The 22,265-nt window shown below is 64.5% G+C and overlaps 4 protein-coding genes across 4 annotated transcripts; 1 reads left to right on the top strand and 3 right to left on the bottom strand.

The window, feature by feature from the left end:
• Positions 1 to 403: 403 nt before the first annotated feature.
• On the bottom strand, positions 404 to 965 carry EMIHUDRAFT_457016 (hypothetical protein). Its single transcript, XM_005780507.1, has 3 exons — positions 795 to 965; positions 660 to 724; positions 404 to 590 (listed from the first exon to the last, which is right to left on the bottom strand). Exons 1-3 carry the CDS (start codon positions 957 to 959, stop codon positions 524 to 526), a joined length of 297 nt encoding a protein of 98 aa, XP_005780564.1. The 5' UTR covers positions 960 to 965; the 3' UTR covers positions 404 to 523.
• A 100-nt stretch (positions 966 to 1,065) lies between these two features.
• Positions 1,066 to 4,277, bottom strand: EMIHUDRAFT_457015 (hypothetical protein). Its single transcript, XM_005780506.1, has 12 exons — positions 3,906 to 4,277; positions 3,743 to 3,792; positions 3,610 to 3,670; positions 3,392 to 3,431; positions 2,722 to 2,776; positions 2,447 to 2,512; positions 2,243 to 2,280; positions 1,945 to 2,070; positions 1,828 to 1,858; positions 1,633 to 1,684; positions 1,386 to 1,490; positions 1,066 to 1,306 (listed from the first exon to the last, which is right to left on the bottom strand). The coding sequence occupies exons 1-12, from the start codon at positions 4,249 to 4,251 to the stop codon at positions 1,290 to 1,292; spliced, it is 987 nt and encodes a 328-aa protein (XP_005780563.1). The 5' UTR covers positions 4,252 to 4,277; the 3' UTR covers positions 1,066 to 1,289.
• Positions 4,278 to 10,064: 5,787 nt separating this feature from the next.
• On the bottom strand, positions 10,065 to 11,105 carry EMIHUDRAFT_442999 (hypothetical protein). The gene is made up of 2 exons (XM_005780505.1): positions 10,503 to 11,105; positions 10,065 to 10,408 (listed from the first exon to the last, which is right to left on the bottom strand). The coding sequence occupies exons 1-2, from the start codon at positions 11,052 to 11,054 to the stop codon at positions 10,148 to 10,150; spliced, it is 813 nt and encodes a 270-aa protein (XP_005780562.1). The 5' UTR covers positions 11,055 to 11,105; the 3' UTR covers positions 10,065 to 10,147.
• Positions 11,106 to 20,555: 9,450 nt separating this feature from the next.
• EMIHUDRAFT_468734 (hypothetical protein) lies at positions 20,556 to 21,736 on the top strand. The gene is made up of 2 exons (XM_005780504.1): positions 20,556 to 21,196; positions 21,309 to 21,736. Exons 1-2 carry the CDS (start codon positions 20,579 to 20,581, stop codon positions 21,432 to 21,434), a joined length of 744 nt encoding a protein of 247 aa, XP_005780561.1. The 5' UTR covers positions 20,556 to 20,578; the 3' UTR covers positions 21,435 to 21,736.
• Positions 21,737 to 22,265: the final 529 nt, after the last annotated feature.

Here is a 22,265-nt window from a genome sequence, read left to right as displayed (position 1 = left end):
GTGTGTGGGGTAGTTTGCTCTGGGGGGGGGGGGGGGGGCGGTGCCGCGGTGCCGCGGTGCCATCCTGCTTCATCCCGCGTGCCATCCCGCTTCCGCCGTGTTTCATGGGCGTGTACGCGCACAGCGCCCGTGCGCACTCCGCAGCGTGGGACTGGCCCGTGGCCGCAGTGTGAGACCACGTGGTCATGTGGCCGTTGGCATTTTGAAATTTTCAAATACTATTTCGTATTTGGGTGTGCTCTGTGGCGGAACTGGAGGCGCGCGCGCCCAGGACGCCAGAGGCACGGCAGAGCGCCGGGCCCGGGGCGCGGGGGTCGCAAAAAAGCCGCGCACAGCGGGCCACAGGCCCAGGCGCTCGCGAAAAAGTCGAGATATGCACTCCAGATATGCAGTCCAATTCATGAACGTGTGAAAAATATTAGTACAACGTATGAACACAGAGAGACGGACAGATGCGTCCTCGACGTATATGCGTGACAACAGACAAGGGAACTCTGACGGCATCACCTGCACGTGGATTGCGCTAGTCTCTCTTCGTGTTGCCCACGTTCCCTCCGCTGCGAAGCTGCGCGCCGAACTCGTTGATGAACCTACAGCAAAGCACTGTCGTTCGATCGCGGCCATCCTCCACGCAGAGCGGCGGCGGCGGCAGCGCGCACCAGACGACGATGGCCAGCAGAATTACCGCCATGCTCGTGAAGACCTTGAGATGGAACGCGACGTCCTGCGACAACGGAGAGGGGTGTCATCCAGGCGCACCCCCTCTACTCCTTGAGGGGAGCGAGTGTCGCGACCGGGTCGTCGATGTAGCAGCACATGACGAGGAGCACGCAGATGAGGAGAACCAGCGAGGCCTTCAGCGTGATGAAGACGCCATTCCCGACGCCCGGCTGCAGCAGCGAGTCGAGCCAGGAAGGAAGCCCGAGGTCCTTAAGAGGGGACTGCTGGGCTGTGGCCATATCGCTAGCGTTGAGAAATGGTGCGCGCACACCGCACAAAAAGAAATCGCCGCATTCGATGTGGTGGCGGCGTGCCGTCCTCCCATTCCTCCCTTGGGTTGTGTGTGTTTTCTTCTTCTTTCTTTTCTACCCGTCTAACAACCTGATTCTCTTCCGATCTCTCCTCCACCGCGAGGCCGAGTCCCACACGCTCTATATACGCGATCTGATGCCTCCTCCTCGCTCCATACTCTCCCGTCCAGCCTCTCCGGGGTGCTTCCCCAGTAAGTCGCGGGGTGTGGCCCTCGCTATGCCGAACACCGCCCCCTGGCTACAGCCCCTTTGCACGTGTCAGACGAGCGCGTCGCCTACGGGCTCAAGCCAACGGAAACGGGTCCGGGGAGAGGTGCGGGTGGCTGAGGGGCAGGGAGGCGGGGCAGCTGGCGCCGCTCTGGGAGGCTCGATTCCGTTGCCGTCGGTAGCCGCGGCTGCGGAGCCAGAGCTTCTGCGAGAGGCCCGCACACAAGAGGTGGACCCAGTGCGCCGCCATGCCTGGTGGCAGGGCGGGGCGGCGGTGAGGGCGGGCGGCGCTCCCGGGTCTCGCTGTCTCTCTGTGGGGCGAAGAGCGTGGGGGGCGAAGGCGTGGGGGGCGCGGGGCGCGGCGCGGGACGGTGAGAGGGGTGCGGGTCCGCGCCGAAGAAGAGGACGGCGAAGGCGAGGTAGGGGAGGATGAGGAAGAGGGCAGCCTGCGCGCGGCCGGGGCGGCTGAGCGGGTGGGCTGCTGCGTTGCGCCTCTCGAGCGGGGCAAACGCCGGGCGGTGTCTAGGGAGTGTCTAGGGAGTGTCTAGGGAGCGTCTAGGGAGCGTCTAGGGAGCGTCTAGGCAGGCGCCGGGTTGTGGCTCGGCCTCACGTCTGCCCACCTGCGAGGCCGCGCGAGAGAGAGGCCGCCTGGGGGGACTCGCCGGCGGGGTGGGCGGGGCAGAGGGGCGGGCGGGGGCGGGCGGACATGTCTGTGACGAGCGGCATCACCACCAAGGTGGCCGTGACTAGCGCCAGCAGCCACGCGCCCGCCACCGCGCCCGGCATGAGCATGATCAAAGGCAGCACCCCCTCGCACGCCTCAGAGCGAGCGCTGGGCGAGGGAGGGGGAGGGGCGCGTGAGGCGGCCGGGCTGCACGCAGCGGCAGCAGCGCAGCGGCAGCAGCGCAGCGGCAGCAGCGCAGCGGCAGCAGCGCAGCGGCAGGGAGAGGGGAAGGAGAGCCGAGGCGTGGCGTGCGGCGAGTGCGTGCGGGGGCGGCTGGCACCAGCCGCGGAAGCAAAAGAAGACGAGGACGAGCAGCAGCTGGGGAGAGGGGTGAGGCGGTGGGGTGCGCGAAGGGCGGTGTGGTGGGTGGTGTTGGGTGGTGAGGCGAGGGGGCGGCGCGAGGGTTGTGGCTTGTGGTTGGGGTTTGTGGTTTGTGGGTTGTGGGTTGTGGCTCGCGGTTGTGGTATGGGAGGGGTGGTGGCACCAGCGCGATGGTCATCTTGAGGGGGTCATGCTCGAGGGCGAGAGTCGGGCCGGGCGGGGCAGCCATCTGGAGGGAGGAGGGGGGGGGGGGGGAGGGGAGGGAGGGGTCGGCGAGTCGAGCATGAGGCCGAGAGGGCCGAGAGGGGCCACGCCCTGAGCGAGCGGTGGCGTGGTGGCGAGAGGTGGCGAGAGGTGGCGAGAGGTGGCGAGAGGGCGAGCGGGAGGAGAGGAGGGAGGAGAGGAGGGAGGGGCTGGGGGGGGTGCGGGGGGGGCAGCCTCGTAGACGGAGAGGACGCAGCAGGCGGTCAGGAAGGTGGCGAAGGAGGCGAGGCTGTGGAGGTGGGGAGGGGGCGGTCGGGAGGTGAGGCGGGGAGGGGCTGGCGGGCGGTGGTCGCCAGCAGGCCGACGAGGGCCTGACGTCTCGGGGAGTCTGGGAGGTGTCTAGGAGGTGTCTGTGAGGTGTCTGGGAGGTGTCTGGGAGGTGTCTAGGAGGTGTCTGGGAGGTGTCTAGGAGGTGTCTGGGAGGTGTCTAGGAGGTGTCTGGGAGGTGTCTAGGAGGTGTCTGGGAGGTGTCTAGGAGGTGTCTGGGAGGTGTCTAGGAGGTGTCTGGGAGGTGTCTAGGAGGTGTCTGGGAGGTGTCTAGGAGGTGTCTGGGAGGTGTCTAGGAGGTGTCTGGGAGGTGTCTGGGAGGTGTCTGGGAGGTGTCTGGGAGGTGTGTAGGAGGTGGTTGGGAGGTGTCTGGGAGGAGGGAGGTGTCTGGGAGGTGTCTGGGAGGTGTCTGGGAGGAGTCTGGGAGGTGTCTGGGAGGAGTCTGGGAGGTGTCTGGGAGGAGTCTGGGAGGTGTCTAGGAGGTATCTGTGAGGTGTCTGTGAGGTGTCTGTGAGGTGCTGTCTGGGAGGTGTCTAGGAGGTGTCTGGGAGGTGTCTGGGAGGTGTCTGGGAGGCGCCTGAGCAGGAAGCCGACGAAGTAGTGCATGTTGCCGTCGCCTGAGTGACGCGTCGTCGGACAGTGGACAGGACGCGTCGTGGCCGTGTCACGGTGCGTGTGTCCTGCAGCCGCCCGAGTCGGTTATGCGGTCCTCGACGGCGGCGCTGCCGACAATGGCGCGTACGACGTGTCTACGATGTGACTGTGACCGGGTCGTGGCTAGGAGAGGTGTCTCGCCGATGTCGTTCCCGACAAAGTCGCAAGAGTGGTCGAACCCGCGCACGTACCGGTTGGAGTCCTGGCGGGGAGAGGGCTGGCGCTAACACGCCGCGCGTGGCGAGGGGAGGGCGGCAGGGGCGCGACTGCGCGCCTGGCAGTACGAGTACGCCTCGCCGGGGTGCTCGAAGCCCTGCTCGCGCCCTGCGGTCGGGAGGCGCGGCTGCGGTGGGGAGGCGCGGAGGTGCTGCTGGCTGCTGCTGCTGCAGGGCAGAGAGGCGGACGCGTGGCGCGGAAGCTAAATCTGCATCGCTCGCCTCCGACGATGTACGGCGCCGTCCGCGGTGCGACGCCGGGGTTGGTGTTCGAGACGAGGCAGAAGAAGAGCGCAGAAAGACCAAACAGTGCGAGCGCGGCCCTCGTGAGCGTGCTGCCGTGCTCCAGCTCGAGCCCCGGCGCAACCAGCAGCAGGAAGAGCGTCGGAAGCAGCAGCAGCAGTAGCCACGCATTGCAGCAGACGCAGTTGAAGCTGCCGTAACCCAGCGGTCCGTACTCATCGTTCCAGTGGCTGCCGGCCACAGCCTCGACGGCGCGACTGGCCACAGGCGCTTCGCTCTGGTCGGCAGCCTTCTCCTCGACCTTCTCCTCCTCCTCCTCAAGCATGGAGGATGGCAGCAAGCCGAGAGGCGTAAGGCCCCGCGAAACGAGAAAAACGGCCGACTACCCACTTCTCTCTCTCGAGGCGTACCGTCCTCCCATCCCTCCCTTGGGTTGTCTGTTTTCTTTCTTTTTCTCTCTCGAGGTTCTCGAGGTGGATATCCTTTGGCCGCGTTGGGCAGCGAGGATTGGTGTGACGCGATCCACGCAGGCGTGTTTTCTGACGCGCTGTTTTCTTTCTTTAGAAGCCTAGGTACTTACGTACACCTTACCCTACTCGCGGTAGCGAATTTTGAATTCTTTTGCCAGCGGAAGGCAGATACGCTCACAGGCCGACGCCCACCAAGGGTGGGCGACGGCTAGGGGCTAGCACCACACTCCTCTCCTTAAAATCCCTGAAACACACAAAGCGCGTGAACAGGGCCCATCGCCTCCAGCCGCTTCGACCCAGGCTGAAAGCTCGCAAGCTGGGCTAGGACGGCGCGGGCGTAGCCGGCGCTGCCCGGCGTCTGCGCAACAGCCAGAGCGACAGGCTCGAGGCTGCTCTTGTCCCTGTACTCTTCAGGCTCCGACCATACGCGGTGCGCTGTGCGTTGGCTGAGAGGACCGCGACCTCGGCTGGATTTGCATATGGCGTCATCTCCCTGACGCTCGACGCGCATCTGCTGCAGGTAGTGGCCGAGTTGTGGTTGACAGCGTCCTTGCAATGCCGACACAGCCACCACTCCGCCCGCAGCTGCGGCATCGTGCGCCATTCGGCGGCCGACGGTGTCTGACCGCGCTGCGCTCGCAGCTGCAAAGACGCCGCAGCGAATGCCGCCGGACCCGCATCCGGAACAGCCAGGATTCCGGCTGCCGTTGATGCTCCATCGCCCGCAACAGGCGTGTACAATGCTGCAGCACTGCACCGAGAGGCGCAGCAACCTCGACCCGGGTGTTGCTCGAGTCCGTAACGCCCGCCGGGCGAATACGATTGCCTGGCCCTATCGCCAAACGGCCCTGCTCCTCCTCTTGTCTGGCAGCAAACGCAAGCTGCGGCACAAGCCGCGTTGGCGCAGAGGAGGCGGCAAGCCTCAACGCGCCTACCCGTGGCATGCCGCCGGATCGAGTCAAGACTAAGGCTGCAGGATTCGGCCCCGCCTGCTGCGAGTGCCCTCCTGCTGAGGTAGCTGGCTTGGCCACGTCGCGCGCATGGACTACGACCGGCTGCCGCGCCGCATGCTCTCCGCGTGGGTGCCCCACCGGCGGCCCATCGGTGCGCCGCGCGTGACTTACGGTTACGCGGTCGATCTTCAAGGCACTCGCGAAATTCGGCATCGACTCGGCGCGCTGGCATCTACTCGCGGCTGATCGCGCTGCGTGGCGCAAGACGCTGCGGTCAGGCCGCTCGCCCCGGCCGAGTTCCGCCCGCCTCCGGCTTCTCCGTCGCCCGAGCGCATCTCGCGCACTAAACACCCGTGCGGGGCTGCACCGCGGCCACGATGGCTCGCGTTAGCGCTTCGCTGCGCCTCTTGGCTTGAGTCAGGCTTCGGGCCTGACCTAATCGCTCGCTCACGCGCGGGTGTGCTTGGCTCAAGCCAAACAAGTTAAGAAACACTTATGGCTCTCTGATGCCCAATGCGTGCACTCGTGCCTCTCTCTGTATGTGTGGGTTCGTGTGTGCGGGGCGTTTGAGCGCGGAGGCTCAGAGCCGGAGGGTGGCTGGCTGAAGGATTGTAAAGGACCAGAAAGGCACGTCTAGGACATCGCGACAGACAAGACGCGCCGACTAAGGGACGTCCACGTGACACGATTGTGGTCGTTCAAACTGATCTCGATCGAGCCGGCAAAACGGCTCGTCGAAAGCTCGCCCCCCTCGTGGGAAGCTTCTCCCCGGGGTGCCATGTGGACATCACAGACGGAGCTTTTGACGGAGCGTTGGTGCGACTCAGATCCGAAGGCGACCCAAGTCTTGACGCGAGCCACGCAAGCCGCCGCGAGAGCGCAAGAGGCAGTGTACCCTTTGCATGCGTAGGCTGTGAGAAAGCGGGCGGCGATGAGCAGGCCGCGGACAAATAAATTGATGGTGACGACAAAGATGGCGGTGGCGATTGGGAGGGTGACAGCGTTAGTGCCGTGCAGCATCAGAAATTCACGGTTGATCCAGAGCATAGAGCGGCGGCGCCGGCGTATGCCACGAAGTCCATGAGCACGAGGACTGCAGTAAGGACCTGATCTGCTGTAGGCTCTTCGTCGAGTAAGACGGTGTCGAGTGCGACGGTGGCCATGTCATCGCGCTGGGGCGTGGCGGGTTTGTCCGCCATGGCCTGGTGGGCGGTTTGCATCTCACCGGAGGTACCACGTTTGAGCGCGGAGGCTCAGAGCCGGAGGGTGGCTGGCTGAAGGATTGTAAAGGACCAGACTAGGGACCAGAAAGGCACGCCGTCTAGGACATCGCGACAGACAAGACGCGCCGACTAAGGGACGTCAACGTGACACGATTGTGGCACAGAGGGTGTGATGCTGGAGTATCGACATTCATGGGGCACGGCGCAGGATGCGCCGTGCTAGTACACCGTGTGTAGCGTGTGTGAAGGGTAGCACAGGCGTCCGAATTCAGACGCGGGGGCCCTCCTTGTCTCTGCCTTGACAGTGTGAGATAACACCTACCTACCTACCTACCCGTGTGGTGGCGGGCCTGGCGGCGTGCCGTCCTCCCATCCCTCCCTGTAGGTATGTTGTTGGCCTCCGTGGGGTTTTATTTCTTTCTTTCTTTCTTTCTTTACAAAGCCAGACGTCAGGGCATACCGGGGCCCGACTGCGATAGAAAAACGCGGGCTATCAGCAAAAAAGAATTTTACCACCTCCATCCTCCTGGATCTAACACAAAAAAGAAAATTGATCGCCTCATGTGTGTGTTCGACGCCTGCTGACTGACAGCTTTCCTGCGGAGGACACACACACACATGGTGCGTCAGCGCGCGGCTAGTCTTGACACCCTCAGCGCGAAGGGTCGCATGCAGATGAGGATCGGTGATGGAGTGCCTTCGGAGCAGCTATTGCCGTTCGCCGAGGCGCTGCACGCCTCCGGACAGGGCATCACGGCGGAAGACGCCGACGAGTCGTCCCTCGTCGAGGCGCTGCGGCTGATGCGGCAGGCCCTCGGCATCCACGAGCGGTGCATCGGTATACCGGGCTACGACGTGCTGCGCCACGCGAGGTGCATCATCGACGTCGGCGCCACGCTGCGAAGGATGAGCCGTTGGCCCGAGGCGCGGCTGACGCTGCAGCAGGCGGCGGCCATGCTGAGCGAGGTGGAGTGCACGCCCGAAGAGTTCGAGTCGAGCATTCAGCCCCTCAACCGGGAGGCATACGACCTGATCAGCGAGGTGCGCGCCGCCGAGGCTCTCGCAAAGATGGATGTCGCGAGCTCACCGGTCCAGCGGTTCTGGCGGGCGCACCAGCGCCGGAAGAGCGCGACGAGCACGCTGCAGACGTTCGCGCGGCGCGCCCTCGGCGGCGAGCACTTTGAGCGGCGGAGGTCCGAGCGCCACCTCCTTGCCGTCCTGACCGTCCAGCGGCGGGTGCGCAGCATGCTCAGCGTACCCCAAACCCCAGCCCCAGCCCCAGCCCTACCCTCGCCCTGCCTCCGCCTAGGTGCGCGGCTGGCTCGGCCGCGCTACCGCCGTGCGGTGGGCTTCGGACCGGGCGTCCGCCACGGCGGCGCTCGCGGAGGCGGAGGCGGCGGCGGCGGCAGAGACCGCCCAAGGCAAGGCGGTGGCGGACGCGATCGCCGGCGCCCTCGACGGCGTTGTCGAGGCGTACGGCGCGAGCGAGTCGGAGCGGGGAGGGCTGTGGACGAGGCACCGCGCGGAGCTGGTTCGCCACCCGCAGCTGCGGCACGCGATGGCAGCCGTCGCCGCGGATTTGGTGGCTGGGCTGGGCGCGCTCGGCGTGGTCGAGGCAGAGGGCGAGGGCGAGGGCGGGGAGGCCGCGGGCGGCGGCGTGGAGCAGCGGTGCGCGCAGGTGAGGAAGTCTCTTCGGTCGATTATGTACGTCGACCGGCGCAAGGATTGGTTCTTTGTGCGCGCCTACACCTGTGTCGACGAGGAGAGCCGAGATGAGTCCGAGATGGAGATGTGTCCGAGATGCAGCCGAGATGCAGCCGAGATGCAGCCAAGCCATAGACTACGCTTGCGGGAGGCGGGGTACCCTCGGGGGGAGGGGTACCCTCGGGGGGCGGGGTATACAGGGGGGGGCGGGGTCCCCCGATCCTTCTCTGCCACCCTGCTACAGGAGAGCTTCTCGTACGTGCTGGTGGACACGGGCGGGCATGTCGACAACAACAGCGCCACCTCGGCGGCCTCGCGCTCCTTCACGCACCCGCTCGCAGCGCTGAGCGCGCGCATCTCCAACCTGAACAAGTACGAGTTCGAGGTGACGGTGCTGAAGGGGAGCGGCGCAAAGCAGGCGCGTTTCCGCGTGGAGAGGTGTCCCGGCCACGCCCATGACATGTCCGAGACATGTCCGCAGGTCGAGCGCTTCCGCGTCGAGACGTGGGCCATGCTGCATGCGTGGGTCAACGGGCTGACGCTGCTCTCCACCATTGCCCGCGCTCGCGCACAGAGCTCCTCCCGCGCCGTGTGACGGGGAGCACGCGCCTCGCAGCAGGGACCGCACCCTTCATGCACGTTCTCTCGATTGCTCTTGAGATTGGCAGATGCCCCGCGGCCTCAACGGTACACGGTCCTGCCTCCTCCGTTTTGCGCAGATTGAGACCCCCCCAGATCTTCTATGTGGTCAGATGTCCGTGTTCGGTCCGTGAAAGCTCCAGTGGTGTGTGTGTGCTGGAGCGCGCAAATCCGAACCACAACGCGCGCGCGCTTGTCCTGCCCCCTCAGCCGCCCTCTCACTATCCAGGTCCTATCTCGCTTGAATTTTTATTCGTCGTATGTCGTACATATTGACCAGCGCTTGGTCACATCGGCCCCGAGGTCAGATCCTTCTACTCTGTTGATGACAAGAAGACTTGTGTGTACGGGGTGTGGACCCTGAGTTGACCAGGGGTTGTGCGCCGGGCCCTCCTGCTCGGCTCCAGCGAGTAGACAAGTGTTGTCATCAAGACAGAGTAGAAGGATATCTGACCTCGGGGCCGATGTGACCAAACGCTGGTAGCGTGGTTTAACCTCACACCCATGGTCTCACAGTGTGCCGGCAGTCGCCGAGCAGTGTCGCTCACACAAGCCGCAGCACAAGTGACTGAGGGCCAGTGAGGGCGAGCCCATCGCTGTCACAGCTGTGGCAGCCGCACAGAGTAAGCTGTGCCATCTGTGCAGAGTGTGTGAGCAGCAGAGGAGCTGCTCTCCAGGCTTCTGTCGCAAAGAAATGCATGCCACCGAAAGCGCTGTCGAGGTTCGCCGAGCGCGGCGCAGGTTGAGGGAAGCCGTCACCGACGAGCGCGTTGGACTTTTCACTCCGGACAAAAAACGCGGCACAGCGGACGGTGCGGGGCGTGCCGCAAACTTAGCGGCGAGGCGCGGGACCGTCTGTGGCGAAGTGGGTCGCGTCCCTCGATTTCCTCAACTCACGGTCCGCTCCCTCTACTGCGGAGCTGGAGCGCGTGGAGCCGAGCAGGAGGGCCCAGCGCGCACAACCCCTGGTCAACTCTCGCAGGGTCCACACCCCGTACCCAACCAGCAACCAGTGACGACCTCGGCTCTAGTTGCCGACCACACCCACAAAGAATCCCTGCACAAGATCGCAAGGGCGGGGACCTGCTCCTTTTTACCCATCCCTCACAGTAGAGCTAGAGCTGGTTTTTATTTTATTGATTATTTTTTATTTATCATTTTGTCGCTGCACAGAACAAGAACGAGTCGATTGGACCGCGACACATATTGCTATCGTCGACGTGCACACATTGCTATCGACGGTCCCAGAAGCGCTGGTAGTCGTTGCAACCCTCCATGGCGGAAAAGTGGCCGTCAACGCGGATGCGGTGCTGATTGGACGACTCGAGCACAAAGCCGCCCGCGCGGGCTTTCTCTCGCAGCGCCGAGTCCTTCGCCGCCAGCGACGGGAGGCTTCGGCAGCAGCTGCATGCGGGCGCGCCGTCCTTTGGCATCGCGCAGAGGACGGTCTTACTCGGCGACTGCTCGAAGAAGGTGTGGCCAAAGAGGATCGCCTGCGCCGTGGGAGGGGGGCTCAGCCGCCGTCTCCCGAAGAGGGGCCTCTCTTTTCCGAGAGGCCAGAGGGTGGGGGGGGGAGGAGGATTCCACCGTGTCCGAGCGGCGCCAGCAAGGGTCGTCGTCCGCCGCGCTGCGCGAGCGGTTCCGCGCGTCGCCCAGGCTCCAGCCGAATGCGGCGAAGGCGCGCTGCCGCTTGACCGCCATCGAGTACACAAAGTGCGTCGCGACGAGCACGCCGGCCGCCGCGCCGGGCGCAGGCTGCGCGGCGGTCGGCGTGCAGGAGGCTCGCTGCTGCTCGTCCTGCGCGCCCCACGAGGGGAGGGCCGCGCGCAGCAGCGATAGAGGGCGGCGCACGTGCGTGAGGCAGCCGCGCCCAAACAGCCAGTCGGGCGCGAGGGCGATCCGCTCGTCTCGCCGGAGGCCGGCCAAGGGGCGGCGCGGCCGGACGAGCTGGACGAGGAAGGCGGTCTTGCGGCGGGCCTCGAGGACCGCGCCGCACCCGCCTTGGTCGGCGAGGGAGCAGGTGACGCCAGCCGGGTAGGGGTGGGCCGACGCTCCGGAGACCACCGCCCAGTGCGATGCGGGCTTGGGCGGCAGCGAGGCGGAGTCGGGAGCGGCGAGCTCGTCGACCGCTTTCCGCATGAATGGCTGGTCGATGAGGGCCTGTATTATATTATATTATATTATATTATATTATATCTTTCCGCATGAATGGCTGGTCGATGAGGGCCTGCGTGTCGTGGGGCGAGGGGTCGGGGTGTGAGGGGTCGGGGCGAGGGGTCGGGGTGTGAGGGGGTGGTGGGTCGACTTGTGGGCGGGGTGGTGGTGGGGTGGTGGTGGGGGGGGGGGGGGGGGGCGTTCGGGTCGCGGCTCCTCGGGCAGGGGCGGTCGGGCAGGGGCGGCTTGCGGCTGCCTTGGCGCTGCTCGCACGAGAGCTGTGTGAGGAGGGCCACATCTCGGCCTCATCTCGGCCTCATCTCGGCCACATCTCGGCCACATCTCGGCCACATCTCGGCCACATCTCGGCTACGTCTCGCCCGACAGCTTTGAGAGGAAAGCAGCCCACGTCTCGTTGATTGCGGCGTACGCTCCTCCGCCGGGCGAGGAGCGCACCTGCAGGGAGGGGTCCGGGAAGAGTCCGGGAAGGAGTCGGGTGCCGTGCCTCCCGCCACAGCGACGGGCCGCGCGTAGAGCAGTCCGATGTTGAGGAGGGCGAGGTGGCGGGGCCGCGTGCCGCAAGTCTGCAGGCCTGGCGCGACGGCGGAGTCGGCGGGGCGGCGCGGCGGTGCGCTGCAGGCGGGGCGGCGGTTGTTGTCGAGCATGGATGCGAAGTCGTGCTGCACCTGCGGAGGAGGGCGAGAGGGCACCTGCCTGAGAGGACACCTGCCTGAGAGGAGAGCCTCTCGGGGCGAGAGGACAGCCCCGCGGGGCGAGACGCGCGGGGCTGCCGCAGAGAGGGGGGGGGTGTGGCTGCGGCCGCACCACCATCTCAAACGGGCGGAGCAGCGGCGAGCGGAGCAGCGGGTACGGGTCCTGAGGGGCGAGGGGCGAGCGGGGTGGCGCCAGCTCCTTCGCAGAGGCAGCCGTGCCGAGGCAGCCGTGCACAGGCAGCCACGCCGAGGGGTGCGTCTCTCCAGCGTCTCTCCGTGATGTACCTCTGCAAAGTAGACGTCGGTGTCTCTCTACAGGTCTCTCCGTGATGTACCTCTGCAAAGTAGACGTCTGTGTCTCTCCAGCGTCTCTCCGTGATGTACCTCTGCAAAGTAGACGTCGGTGTGTCTCTACAGGTCTCTCCGTGATGTACCTCTGCAAAGTAGACGTCTGTGTCGGCGCGGAAGACGCGGTAGCCCAGCTCGAGGGCGCGCGCGACGTAGCGCCACTGCTGCGCCCACATGAGGAACATGTCCCCCGGCTTCAGTCTCCACGGCTCGAGGCCGGGGTGGTCGTCCCACAGAGTCGACCAGACGCACGACCGCTCGCAGTGCTCGGCCTGCAGCCTGCCGCACAGTCGCCTCGTCGAGAGGATCAGCCAGTTCTCGCGCCCGAGCGCGCGCAGGTTGGCTAGCAGGTGGAGCAGAAAGTCGGTCGAGATGTCCTTGAGCGCCGGGTCCTTGGCGACGCGCCGGTGGTCGCGCGTGTCGCCCACAGAAAGAAAGATGAGCTCGCCCTCGACTGCACGCGCAGCAAAGGCTGCCTCGAGCACGCCACTGGCTTCCAGATCGCCGCCGGGGATGGGACGCGGGCCACTGCCGCGCGCCGTCGCACCCGGCCGTCCGGCGCAAGGGTCGCGAATCTTCTCGAGAGCGGCGGGCGTGGATACCGCCGTCCCTGCCTTTGGCTGTGCGTGAGGCTGGCTGGCTGGCTGGCTGCTGTGCCGAGCGCCGTAGAAGGAGGACGAGTTGGCGGAGAGCGCTGGACTCGGCACGCCCGCGCGGCGCAAGGCCTCCCGCAGGCTGCTCGCCTCGGCCCGTGCCTCGCGAAGGTCGGACTGCGCCTCCTCGAGCTCCTCCTCGAGCTCCAGGAACATGGTCTCTAGCTGGTGCGTGTCTGCAGCACCACCGAGCGGCGACAGCACGAGCCATCCGCCAAAGATGACGGCGCAGAAGCACAGCAGGCAGGCAAGCACCCTCTTCTCCGCCTCAAGCAATGGCATCCGGGACGCTGGTGGGCTGGGGCCACGACAGTACCTCGGCAAGAACTGGCGCGCACACCACAATCGCAGGCTCGACAAAAAGAATTTTTATCGTTGGTCAAAAGAATTTTAGACGTCTCGCACGACACTAGGCACGGAAAGAGGCAGACGCCCAAGGGTGGGCGACGGCTAGCGCACCACACCCCTCTTCTTAAAATCGGGTCACTCCTCATCGCAAACCCTGTCAGCACTCAGCAGTCCTCCTCCGGGAATGTACGTCAGAGCCACATACATTGAAAATCCCTGTGTGGTGGCGGCGTGCCGTCCTCCCATCCCTCCCTTGGGTAGTCACGTTTCTTTCTTTCTTTTACTAGGCACGGGACTGGCGCGCACTGGCACTAACAAGAATTCTACGATGCCTAAGTTGCGAGAGACTGCCAGTGAGTCCTCCTCCCCCATCCCTCGTTAGGGTGTGTGTGTGTTTTCTTTCTTTCTTTCTTACTGCCAGTGAGAAACTGGAGGAAGGTCGCCAGATGGAGATGAGACCGCCAGTGCGCAGTGGAGTAGGGAGTCCACCGAGCACCGCGCTGCGAGCCTGTCGCTGTCCCTTGTCAGGAGCAGGAGAACTAGGAGAGCAACCAGTAGGAGGCCCGTGCCTGCCCCCGTGCCGCCGGGTGCAAGTTTGTCCTATATACGAGAGGGGAATCCCTGGGACCCTGTCTCGTGTGGCGGTGTGGGTGACCCCTGCGCCCAGCCCCCCCTCCGTGTCGCGCGATGCCCGATGCGCTCCCCACTCCCGTTCCCCAGTGTCCCTGATCGTCCTTCCAAGATCCTGCTCGCGCAGGTGGGGACCTTGTCCTCCTCCACCATCCCTCGTTTGGTTTGTCTGCAGTCTGGCTTTTCTGATCTTTTTAAGTTTTCGATGTGTGGGGCGCGTTTGGCGTATTTCTTGAACGTCGTTCCTCGCACAATCTAGGGAGGAGTTATAAAAGGAGGTCCAAGACGAGAACAAAGCGAGCCTTGTCTCCATTACTCACGCCCATCGTGCATCGTCCCGGTCGTGACCGTGCCAAGGCTGCGCCACCACCGGCGCGACGCCCTCCTCGCACGGGCTATCCGCGCGTCCGTTGAAGCCTTGCTGCATCTGGGCGATCCGGACCGGCTGCCACGGGGTGTCGGAATCGCCGACCGGCCGGTGCAGCGCGACCTGCCACATTATGCCGTAACAATCGCCCTTGCCGTCGGGCCCACGCGTGTAGTTGGGCTCGTTCCAGTGCCGGGAAGGGCAGTGATCAGGGAAGTCGGTGAGCTTCATCCCGCCGTGGGGCAGGTCCAGCGCGTTGATTAAGAACGGCAAAAACCAATGCTGCCACACGACGAGCAGCGTCTCCCCGGCCGTCAGCTCCCGCAGGACGTCGAGAGGCGCGTAGATGTGCATCATGTCTGCCGTCTCTATCTTGAGGCGCAGCCGCCTCGCCAGCGGGGCTACGGTGTCGTGCGGCCGATTCGACATGTTGCGATGGCTGACCAGCAGCCTAGTCGGCGGCCCGATCGGAAAGGCCAGCGACGGGCTCCGCTCCACGCAGCGACTCAGGTACTCGGCCCGTTGGGCGCCATCCCTGGTCAGCCCGGTTTCGGATGTGTTCTGAGAGCGCTCCCCGTGACGGATGAAGACCAGATACGCGACATCGACCGCGCCGTCGCGACCCGCTCTGCTGCTGTACCGTGGTGCCGGAGGCGCGGGAGGAAAGAGCCCCTTACCCGCGTCCATTGGCGATCGGAGGCGGCCGAGGCCAGACACATAGAGCAGCGCGGCGCCACAGACGGCAGCGAGAGAGTGCGACACGACCAGCGAGGCGGCGCGGCAGCGAGCGTCTGGCGAGCGAGGAGTGCCCACGAGGAGCGGCTTCCCGAGCGGGTCGCTCATTTGACGGTCTGGGCTAGCTTAGATCACGGGGACGCACGCCCGACAAAACTTCGTGGCCTCTTGAGCACTTGATGGGCGTTGATAGGGCCGATTCCGAATGGTACGGGACCCCTCGATCGTCTCGCCCTCCCTCACTGGTGTGTTCATTGGGGGAAAACTTCTTTTGCAGTGTCCTCTAGTCTCTCTCTCTCTCTCTCGCAGTGTAGTTGTACGTACTTTTAGCTTACTGGGAGAAAAGGGAGGGGGGTTGTGTTCTCTAGGCCCCTAACGGCCCTACGCGCGGCGTGAGAGCTCGGAAGCGAGCTTTGCACGGCGATCGAGGTTGTAGGTAGTTAGTAATACTTTTGAGCACTTGAGCACTGGATAGGGTCGATTCCGCATGGTACGGGACCCCTCGACGTCGTCTCGCCCTCCCTCACTGGTAATACTTTTAGCTTAAATGGGAGAAAAGGGAGAGGGGGGCGCGCTCTCTAGGCCTTTGGGGGCGGCCTACCCACTCAGCGCAGTCGGTCGGAGAAAGAAGCTCAGTGTACTCTCACAGACTCTCTCTCTCTCTCTCTCTCTCTCTCTCTCTCTCTCCTACACACTACAGTGTACGTACTTTTAGCTTACTTGAGCACTTGAGCACTTGATAGGGTCGATTCCGCATGGTACGGGACCCCTCGATCGTCTCGCCCACCCTCACTGGTGTGTTCATTGGGGGGGGTCATAACAAACACGGTACAGGATCGAGGTGCACGCTGCAGAAGCAGTGTCGTCCCCCCTCTCCCCGACGGCGATGGCGGTGTGACCAATCGAGCTACAAGAGGAGCTTGTTCAGCAGGATCCGGGATAGTCAGATGCACTACCTCACTGGGCCTGAGACCACCACACGACAGCATCCCGTCACCGTCTCGGATTTATGTGGGGTCGAACCACTCCGGGATGGGCAAGCCCATCAATTTTCTGGTTAATTGTCCAATTCCTGTTGTGCAAGAGGGGAGGGGGCTCTGACGGAGTGGGTGGCGGGAGAGGGCAGGGAAAGGGCGCGGGAGGGGGGGGGGGGGGGGGCTCAGCCGTGCAAAAAGCATCAATTAATATCAGTAACCTGCCTCCGGCGGGGCCCCCCGCTACATTTACCCCCCCCCCCTTAGTACCAAAACTCTAAGACGAAGTAAATACGGTATGCCACGGTCACGCGCACACGCGACCTCCCACGCACCACCTCTGAAGATCTCGAATAGCTGCCTCCTCGCGTTTGCGGTGACGCTCCCTGCGACAATTGCTCTCGGCTTGGGACTCTCCCGCCGCGGGAGGCAGATCATACCCCACCGCCGTACTAAGGCCGTCCTCCTGCTGCCAGGTGCCGCACGCAAAGTCGCACGCATCGCATCGCCAGCGCACCGCAACATCCGGCACATCACCCTTGCATTGAGCACAGGTCTTCGACGCAGTCAGAGATGAGATGATGGCTTGGTCTTGCCGCAACGTGGCTCTGTCTCCATAGAAATCATCATAGAACTTTGCAAGGTACTCATACGACGTCTCAGGCACACGTCCCATCGCCACCGCGCCACTGACTTGGTGACGTCCTACCAAGTCCCAGGCGACGTGGTCCCAGCCATCACTTTCGAAGTCGTGACGCAGCCAAGCAGCCATCACAGCATCTGTTGATCGCCCAACCCCATTCACATCGGAGGTAATCGTCATCAGCTGCACTGGCGCACCACAGCAATTACTCTCCAACATCGACGACGGCCACTTCTCCCCATCTGGGGCTACCGGATTCTTGACATCTTGAGGTAGTCATCTAAATCGCCTACGTTGGGATATAAATATCCGGGAAATCCGCACAAGGGGCGGAAGTGGGCGTCGTCGACCGTCACGTGGATCTCGCGAAAAGCAGTAAGCTCGTCAACGAGCTTCAGCTCGCCCACCACTAAGCTCCCCGGCTCGATCAGGGGCAGCTGCCGCGCAATCCAAGGCGCACTGATTAGCAGCTCCGCAGAGAGCCCATACGGTGGCACATCAACCGGCAGCCGTACTGCTTCGCTGAAGTCCATTGACCTGATCGCCCGCTCCTCGCGCTTGCGGTGCCGGTCGTCGCGCCGCTTTGAGGCGCTCGCCGGCTCGCCGTCGGGTGGCAGCGTGTAGTCGACCGTCGCGCTAACCGGACGCTTCGAGCCGAGCGGCGTCGTCACAACCGCGCTGATCGAGCGCGTCGCGTGCTGCTTGCCGGGCGAGACGACCTGCGCCGACACGCTCAGCTGCTTCACGCCCGGTGCGTGCTCGTCAATCCAGCCGGGCTGTGCGAGGAGGCTGCTGCCCGCCGCCGAGCCGCTGCCCCCGGGCTGGCTGTGTAGCGACGCGCGCATCTGCTCGAGCTCGCGGAGCTTGTCCAACCAATTCGAAACCTCCCTCCGCTGCTTTATCGGCTTGCCCATCGCCGCAGCCGCGGCGAACTCATCTGGGTGTTGGCCGCAGAGCATGGCCTGCGCCGCGGCGACGAGCCGCCAGTCCGCCTTCTTCGACTTGATCAGGGCCGCATCCTTGAGCGCAGCGACTGTCGCCTTCGCGTCGGCCTCGGCCATGCTGAGTCTACCCGCCGAACTCACGATTTTGGGCGCTCAAAAGCGCCGACTTTCTGGCACGTCAAACACAGAGAGCGAGCAATAGTCGACAAAAGCACTGATCTGTGGGCAGCAGATCTCCATGTCGGTCGCGCCCAGCGAGAGGAGAACCGCGGGCCTCGGATGCTTGCCCGGACGCGGACCCGCCGTGCGAGTTGCAGACCCGGAGGAGGCCGACCCAGCTCACCCCCAGAGAGGCCATGCCCAGAGTCAGCCATAAAAGGGGGGTCTGTTTCCGTCCGTATATTAGCTTACTTGTCATGTAGGAGCAGCTGCACGCCTTCGAGCTGCACGGCTGGAGGCAGACAACACAGGAGGTTTCCGCCTGTCCCTCGGCCATCGATATGCGGACCGAAATGCGCTGCGCCGCTGCCTGCGCGGCCACCGCCGCGGGTGGTGGCGCGGCCGCCGCCGCGGGCTCTCTCGTGGCCAACTTGCCCGCTGGTTTTCGGTCGGGATGAGGGACCGCGGCGCTTGGTGACGACATAGCTGGCGAAATGGACGGTTCGACAGATTTCGCATTGAGGGGGGGGGTTGCGGGGCCGTTCTGGCACGTGAATTGGAGCGAGGCCGGCGGCGGCACCATGCAGCAGCTTGGTGCAGAACCCGTGGATGCACGACACTATAGGCGTGCATATCTAGGAGGAGGATCTAAAGAAAGTGGCGACGATTCAAGTGGCGACGATTCAAGTTACCGCGCCCCTGGCGCACTTGCTTGAGCACTGAGAGAGCACTGTGGATAGGGTCGATTCCGCATGGTACGGGACCCCTCGATCGTCTCGCCCTTCCCTCGCTGGTGTGTTCAGGGGGGGGGGGGGGTCATAACAAACACGGTACAGGATCGAGGTGCACGCTGCTGAGGCACAGTGTCTCGTCCCCCGCCCTCCATCATCTCACTGGGAGACGTCGGCGGTGGTGTGGCGGTGTGTGACCGATCGAGCTACAATAGGAACTTCGGTTCAGCAGGATCCGCACCGGGATAGTCGCCCCTTTCAGAACGTCCGGTGCTCTTGTTTTTGTTGTTTGCCGGTTCGTCGCCTGCCTCATAGGACATAGCGGGTGGGTAGGCCCTAAAACGGCGGGAGGGGTAGGGCTATAATAATATCGACAGAGCTAGAGGGCTAACCACCCCTCCAGAAGCAGAGAAGCTTCAAGCTAAGAAGCGCACCCAGGGGTTCCGTACCATGCGGAATCGACCCTATCCAGTGCTCACGTGTCGGACTAGACATTGTGCGAATTTCGGCGGTTTACCCCTCGCTCGCTCAAGTGCTCAAGCGCACCCAGCGCGGGCCGGATGATTGGCATCGGGCTAGGGCAAGAGAGCCCTGACCCCTAGGGGGGGTGCGCGTTCGCAGGGAAGGGGCCGTAAAGTAAACACGGGTCTCCGAGGGGGCTCCGCGCTTTGGGTTTCCCCTACCTAGCGGCAGAACGCCCCCTCTACTCGGAGCTAATAGACAGACGCGTACCACGACACACTCAACCGGCATCGCCGCTTGGAACCCCCCGCTCAGACCACTTGGTAAGTAGTCGGAAGAGAGAGACAAACATTTAAAGCATAAAGGCAGGCGACGAACCGGCAAACAACAAAAACAAGAGCACCGGACGTTCTGAAAGGGGCGACTATCCCGGTGCGGATCCTGCTGAACCGAAGTTCCTATTGTAGCTCGATCGGTCACACACCGCCGTGCGAGCCCCGCAGAGGTGCGGGCGAGAGGGCGGCCCGAGCCCGAAAGGGCCCGCCCTCGGCGTTGCTCTACATGGTAACGGATAAGAAGAGAAAAACCCCCGGACTGGGACGCCGGCAGTCGAGTCGGGACACGCTGTGGTTCAGACGTCCCCCCCCTCGACGCAGTCGAGTCACTGACATGAATAGGGAGGAGAAAGTGTCCCCCACATATCACCACAGACGCAGCACAGGGGCTCCAATCCTGTCCCAGCCTGGGGGGCCTCGCTAGATCTCCAGTGGGGAGTGCGAGGGCTGGATCGACTGCAGTGTGGGTTGTGGACCGTCGGGATAGCGTGTGGCGTAGATGTTCTCCTGGAAGTAGAGAGGCCGATGTCTCTCGCCCTGCAGGAAGGAGAAACTCGGATGGTTGAGTGAAAACTCCTCCCTGCGGTATGTGCGCAGAACGGGTTGCGCTATGTGCAGCACGGTGTTGAGGGCTCGGGAGGGCAACGACGGCGGCGTTGCCGAGCTCGTACAGGGGCCTCAATCCTGTCCCTGATGGGGTGCGCCTCTCGCCGCGCGCGTAGCAGTCGGCGCGCGGGTAGCCTCAGAGATGCGCAGAGCGAGATGCGGTTATCGGCGAACCAAGCCCTGGGCTTGGATAGGGCGCGGCGTAGCCGCGGCGCAGTGGATAGCGTGAAGAGCCCACTCACTGTCGTGAGCAGACCGCCGCTACCACGTGCGAGCCCCGCAGAGGTGCGGGCGAGAGGGCGGCCCGAGCCCGAAAGGGCCCGCCCTCGGCGTTGCTCTACATGGTAACGGATAAGAAGAGAAAAACCCCCGGACTGGGACGCCGGCAGTCGAGTCGGGACACGCTGTGGTTCAGACGACCGCCACCACCGCCGACGTCTCCCAGTGAGATGATGGAGGGCGGGGGACGAGACACTGTGCCTCAGCAGCGTGCACCTCGATCCTGTACCGTGTTTGTTATGACCCCCCCCCCCCCCTGAACACACCAGCGAGGGAAGGGCGAGACGATCGAGGGGTCCCGTACCATGCGGAATCGACCCTATCCACAGTGCTCTCTCAGTGCTCAAGCAAGCAAGTGCGCCAGGGGCGCGGTATAAACTTGAATCGTCGCCACTTGAATCGTCGCCACTTTCTTTAGATCCTCCTCCTAGATATGCACGCCTATAGTGTCGTGCATCCACGGGTTCTGCACCAAGCTGCTGCATGGTGCCGCCGCCGGCCTCGCTCCAATTCACGTGCCAGAACGGCCCCGCAACCCCCCCCCTCAATGCGAAATCTGTCGAACCGTCCATTTCGCCAGCTATGTCGTCACCAAGCGCCGCGGTCCCTCATCCCGACCGAAAACCAGCGGGCAAGTTGGCCACGAGAGAGCCCGCGGCGGCGGCCGCGCCACCACCCGCGGCGGTGGCCGCGCAGGCAGCGGCGCAGCGCATTTCGGTCCGCATATCGATGGCCGAGGGACAGGCGGAAACCTCCTGTGTTGTCTGCCTCCAGCCGTGCAGCTCGAAGGCGTGCAGCTGCTCCTACATGCACAAGGACTGCGCCGAGCAATACGCGAAGACCTTTAGCGCCGCCAAATGCAAGGTGTGCGGCGTGGGCTTTGAGCCATCGCGGCTCAACAAGAGGAAGATTGATGACGAGGACCGGCGAGGGGAGGAGCTCGCCCGCAAACGCGCGAGGGAGCGAGCAGCCACCGAGCGCGCCACCAACCTCGAGTGGGCGCGTCTCGTCGCGCCTAGCGCCGCCCACATCCTGCTGCGCCACTACCGGCACGCTGAGGAGGAGAGCGGGCCAGGCGCGGCCGAGGTGCGGCCCCTCTGTTTCGACTCTGTGGTGCTGAGCCTCGTCCACTCGGGCGAGCAGTACCTCGACGACCTCTCGGAGCGGCTCTGCGACACACAGCCTCAGAGCACCGTCGAGGTGGCCGCGCCTCACGACACGCCTCACCCGCGGGGGAGTGAGGGGGGGGGAGCGCACGCGCCCTCTTCGCGCCGCGGCAGACGCGAGGGCTCTGGCCCGGTCCCCGCCGCAGGCAGCGGTGTCGCGCCTGCGCTCCATCGCGGACGATCTGATGACCGAAGGGGTCGACGCCTCCTGCGGCGCCCTCTTCATGCGCCTCTTCAACCAGGTGCTCGAGCGGCGGCTCGGGCCGCCTTAAGGACTCGGCGCCCGCCTCTACGTCCCGGACGCATGGCATGCGCAGTTGCCTGCACGCTTCCGTCCCAGACCTGACATCGCACCACATGCGCGCCCCCCACCTTGGCATCCCAACACTCGCCGAGCCCCAGCCGGCGCGGCAGAGTCGAGCAGATGCGGCGCTGCTCTACGAGCGAGAGCCGTACGATACACACCGCATTACACCGGAGCCGGTCCAGTGCCAAAGGTACTGAGACCACTGCCTCTTGTACATACCCCGCGCCCTGTTCTCCTTTTGCCTTTGTATGATTATGGATCCCACTGAAAAAGCAAAACTCGCGCTGTGAATGCCGGTCAGTTGGCATGTCGCACCGGCGTTTCTAAATTGTGGGGGGGCGTGTGGGCCCCTGGGCCGGGGGCGGGGGGCGCGCGCCAACTTCTTTACGGCCACTGGGGAGCAGAGCGGGCTCGAGTGTGCTCGCGGGGGAGGCCCTGGGGCGCGGCTAGCCGACGCGGGGAGCGCAGAGCAAGGGCCAAGGCCCGACGGGCTGAAGAGGGCCTCCGCCGCAGAGAGTGGCGGCCCCCTCTCTCCGCCAGGCGCGCCGCAGAGAAGCCTCCCGCGTCGCCCCGCTCGCGGAGAGCCACCCCTCTTGCCCTGTACGGGCCCTCTCCACAGGCCCACGGGCCTGGCTCTGCCTCTCCACTCGTTCTGCTCTGCTCGCTCTACTCGCTCTGCTGGCTCTGCTCTACTGGCTGTGCGACATCATCCGCTTCTTTCCGTTGTGGCGCGCGGCCGCCTCCTGGTGGGAGGGGTGCATCGAGCCGGAGACCTGCGGGGAGGGGAGGGGGGGGT

Source organism: Emiliania huxleyi (genome assembly GCF_000372725.1).
Source record: "Emiliania huxleyi CCMP1516 chromosome Unknown EMIHUscaffold_213, whole genome shotgun sequence".
NCBI lineage: Eukaryota > Haptophyta > Isochrysidales > Noelaerhabdaceae > Emiliania > Emiliania huxleyi.
This window is presented reverse-complemented; position numbering and strand designations above follow the sequence as displayed.

What these genes read in the sequence shown, in the direction of transcription:
- EMIHUDRAFT_468734 (XM_005780504.1), top strand. Translation starts at nt 20,579, where the DNA reads ATGTCGTCACCAAGCGCCGCGGTCCCTCATCCCGACCGAAAACCAGCG. An exon ending in AGCCTCAGAGCACCGTCGAG is followed by an intron (nt 21,197 to 21,308) that starts GTGGCCGCGCCT and finishes TCCCCGCCGCAG; the next exon opens with GCAGCGGTGTCGCGCCTGCG.
- EMIHUDRAFT_457015 (XM_005780506.1), bottom strand. Translation starts at nt 4,251, where the DNA reads ATGCTTGAGGAGGAGGAGGAGAAGGTCGAGGAGAAGGCTGCCGACCAG. An exon ending in GGCGCCGTACATCGTCGGAG is followed by an intron (nt 3,793 to 3,905) that starts GCGAGCGATGCA and finishes TCCCGACCGCAG; the next exon opens with GGCGCGAGCAGGGCTTCGAG. An exon ending in CTTCGCCGTCCTCTTCTTCG is followed by an intron (nt 1,491 to 1,632) that starts GCGCGGACCCGC and finishes CCCTGCCACCAG; the next exon opens with GCATGGCGGCGCACTGGGTC.
- EMIHUDRAFT_442999 (XM_005780505.1), bottom strand. Translation starts at nt 11,054, where the DNA reads ATGCGGAAAGCGGTCGACGAGCTCGCCGCTCCCGACTCCGCCTCGCTG. An exon ending in GCTGGCGCCGCTCGGACACG is followed by an intron (nt 10,409 to 10,502) that starts GTGGAATCCTCC and finishes CCCACGGCGCAG; the next exon opens with GCGATCCTCTTTGGCCACAC.
- EMIHUDRAFT_457016 (XM_005780507.1), bottom strand. Translation starts at nt 959, where the DNA reads ATGGCCACAGCCCAGCAGTCCCCTCTTAAGGACCTCGGGCTTCCTTCC. An exon ending in GCTGCTACATCGACGACCCG is followed by an intron (nt 725 to 794) that starts GTCGCGACACTC and finishes CCGTTGTCGCAG; the next exon opens with GACGTCGCGTTCCATCTCAA. An exon ending in CTGCTGGCCATCGTCGTCTG is followed by an intron (nt 591 to 659) that starts GTGCGCGCTGCC and finishes GCTTTGCTGTAG; the next exon opens with GTTCATCAACGAGTTCGGCG.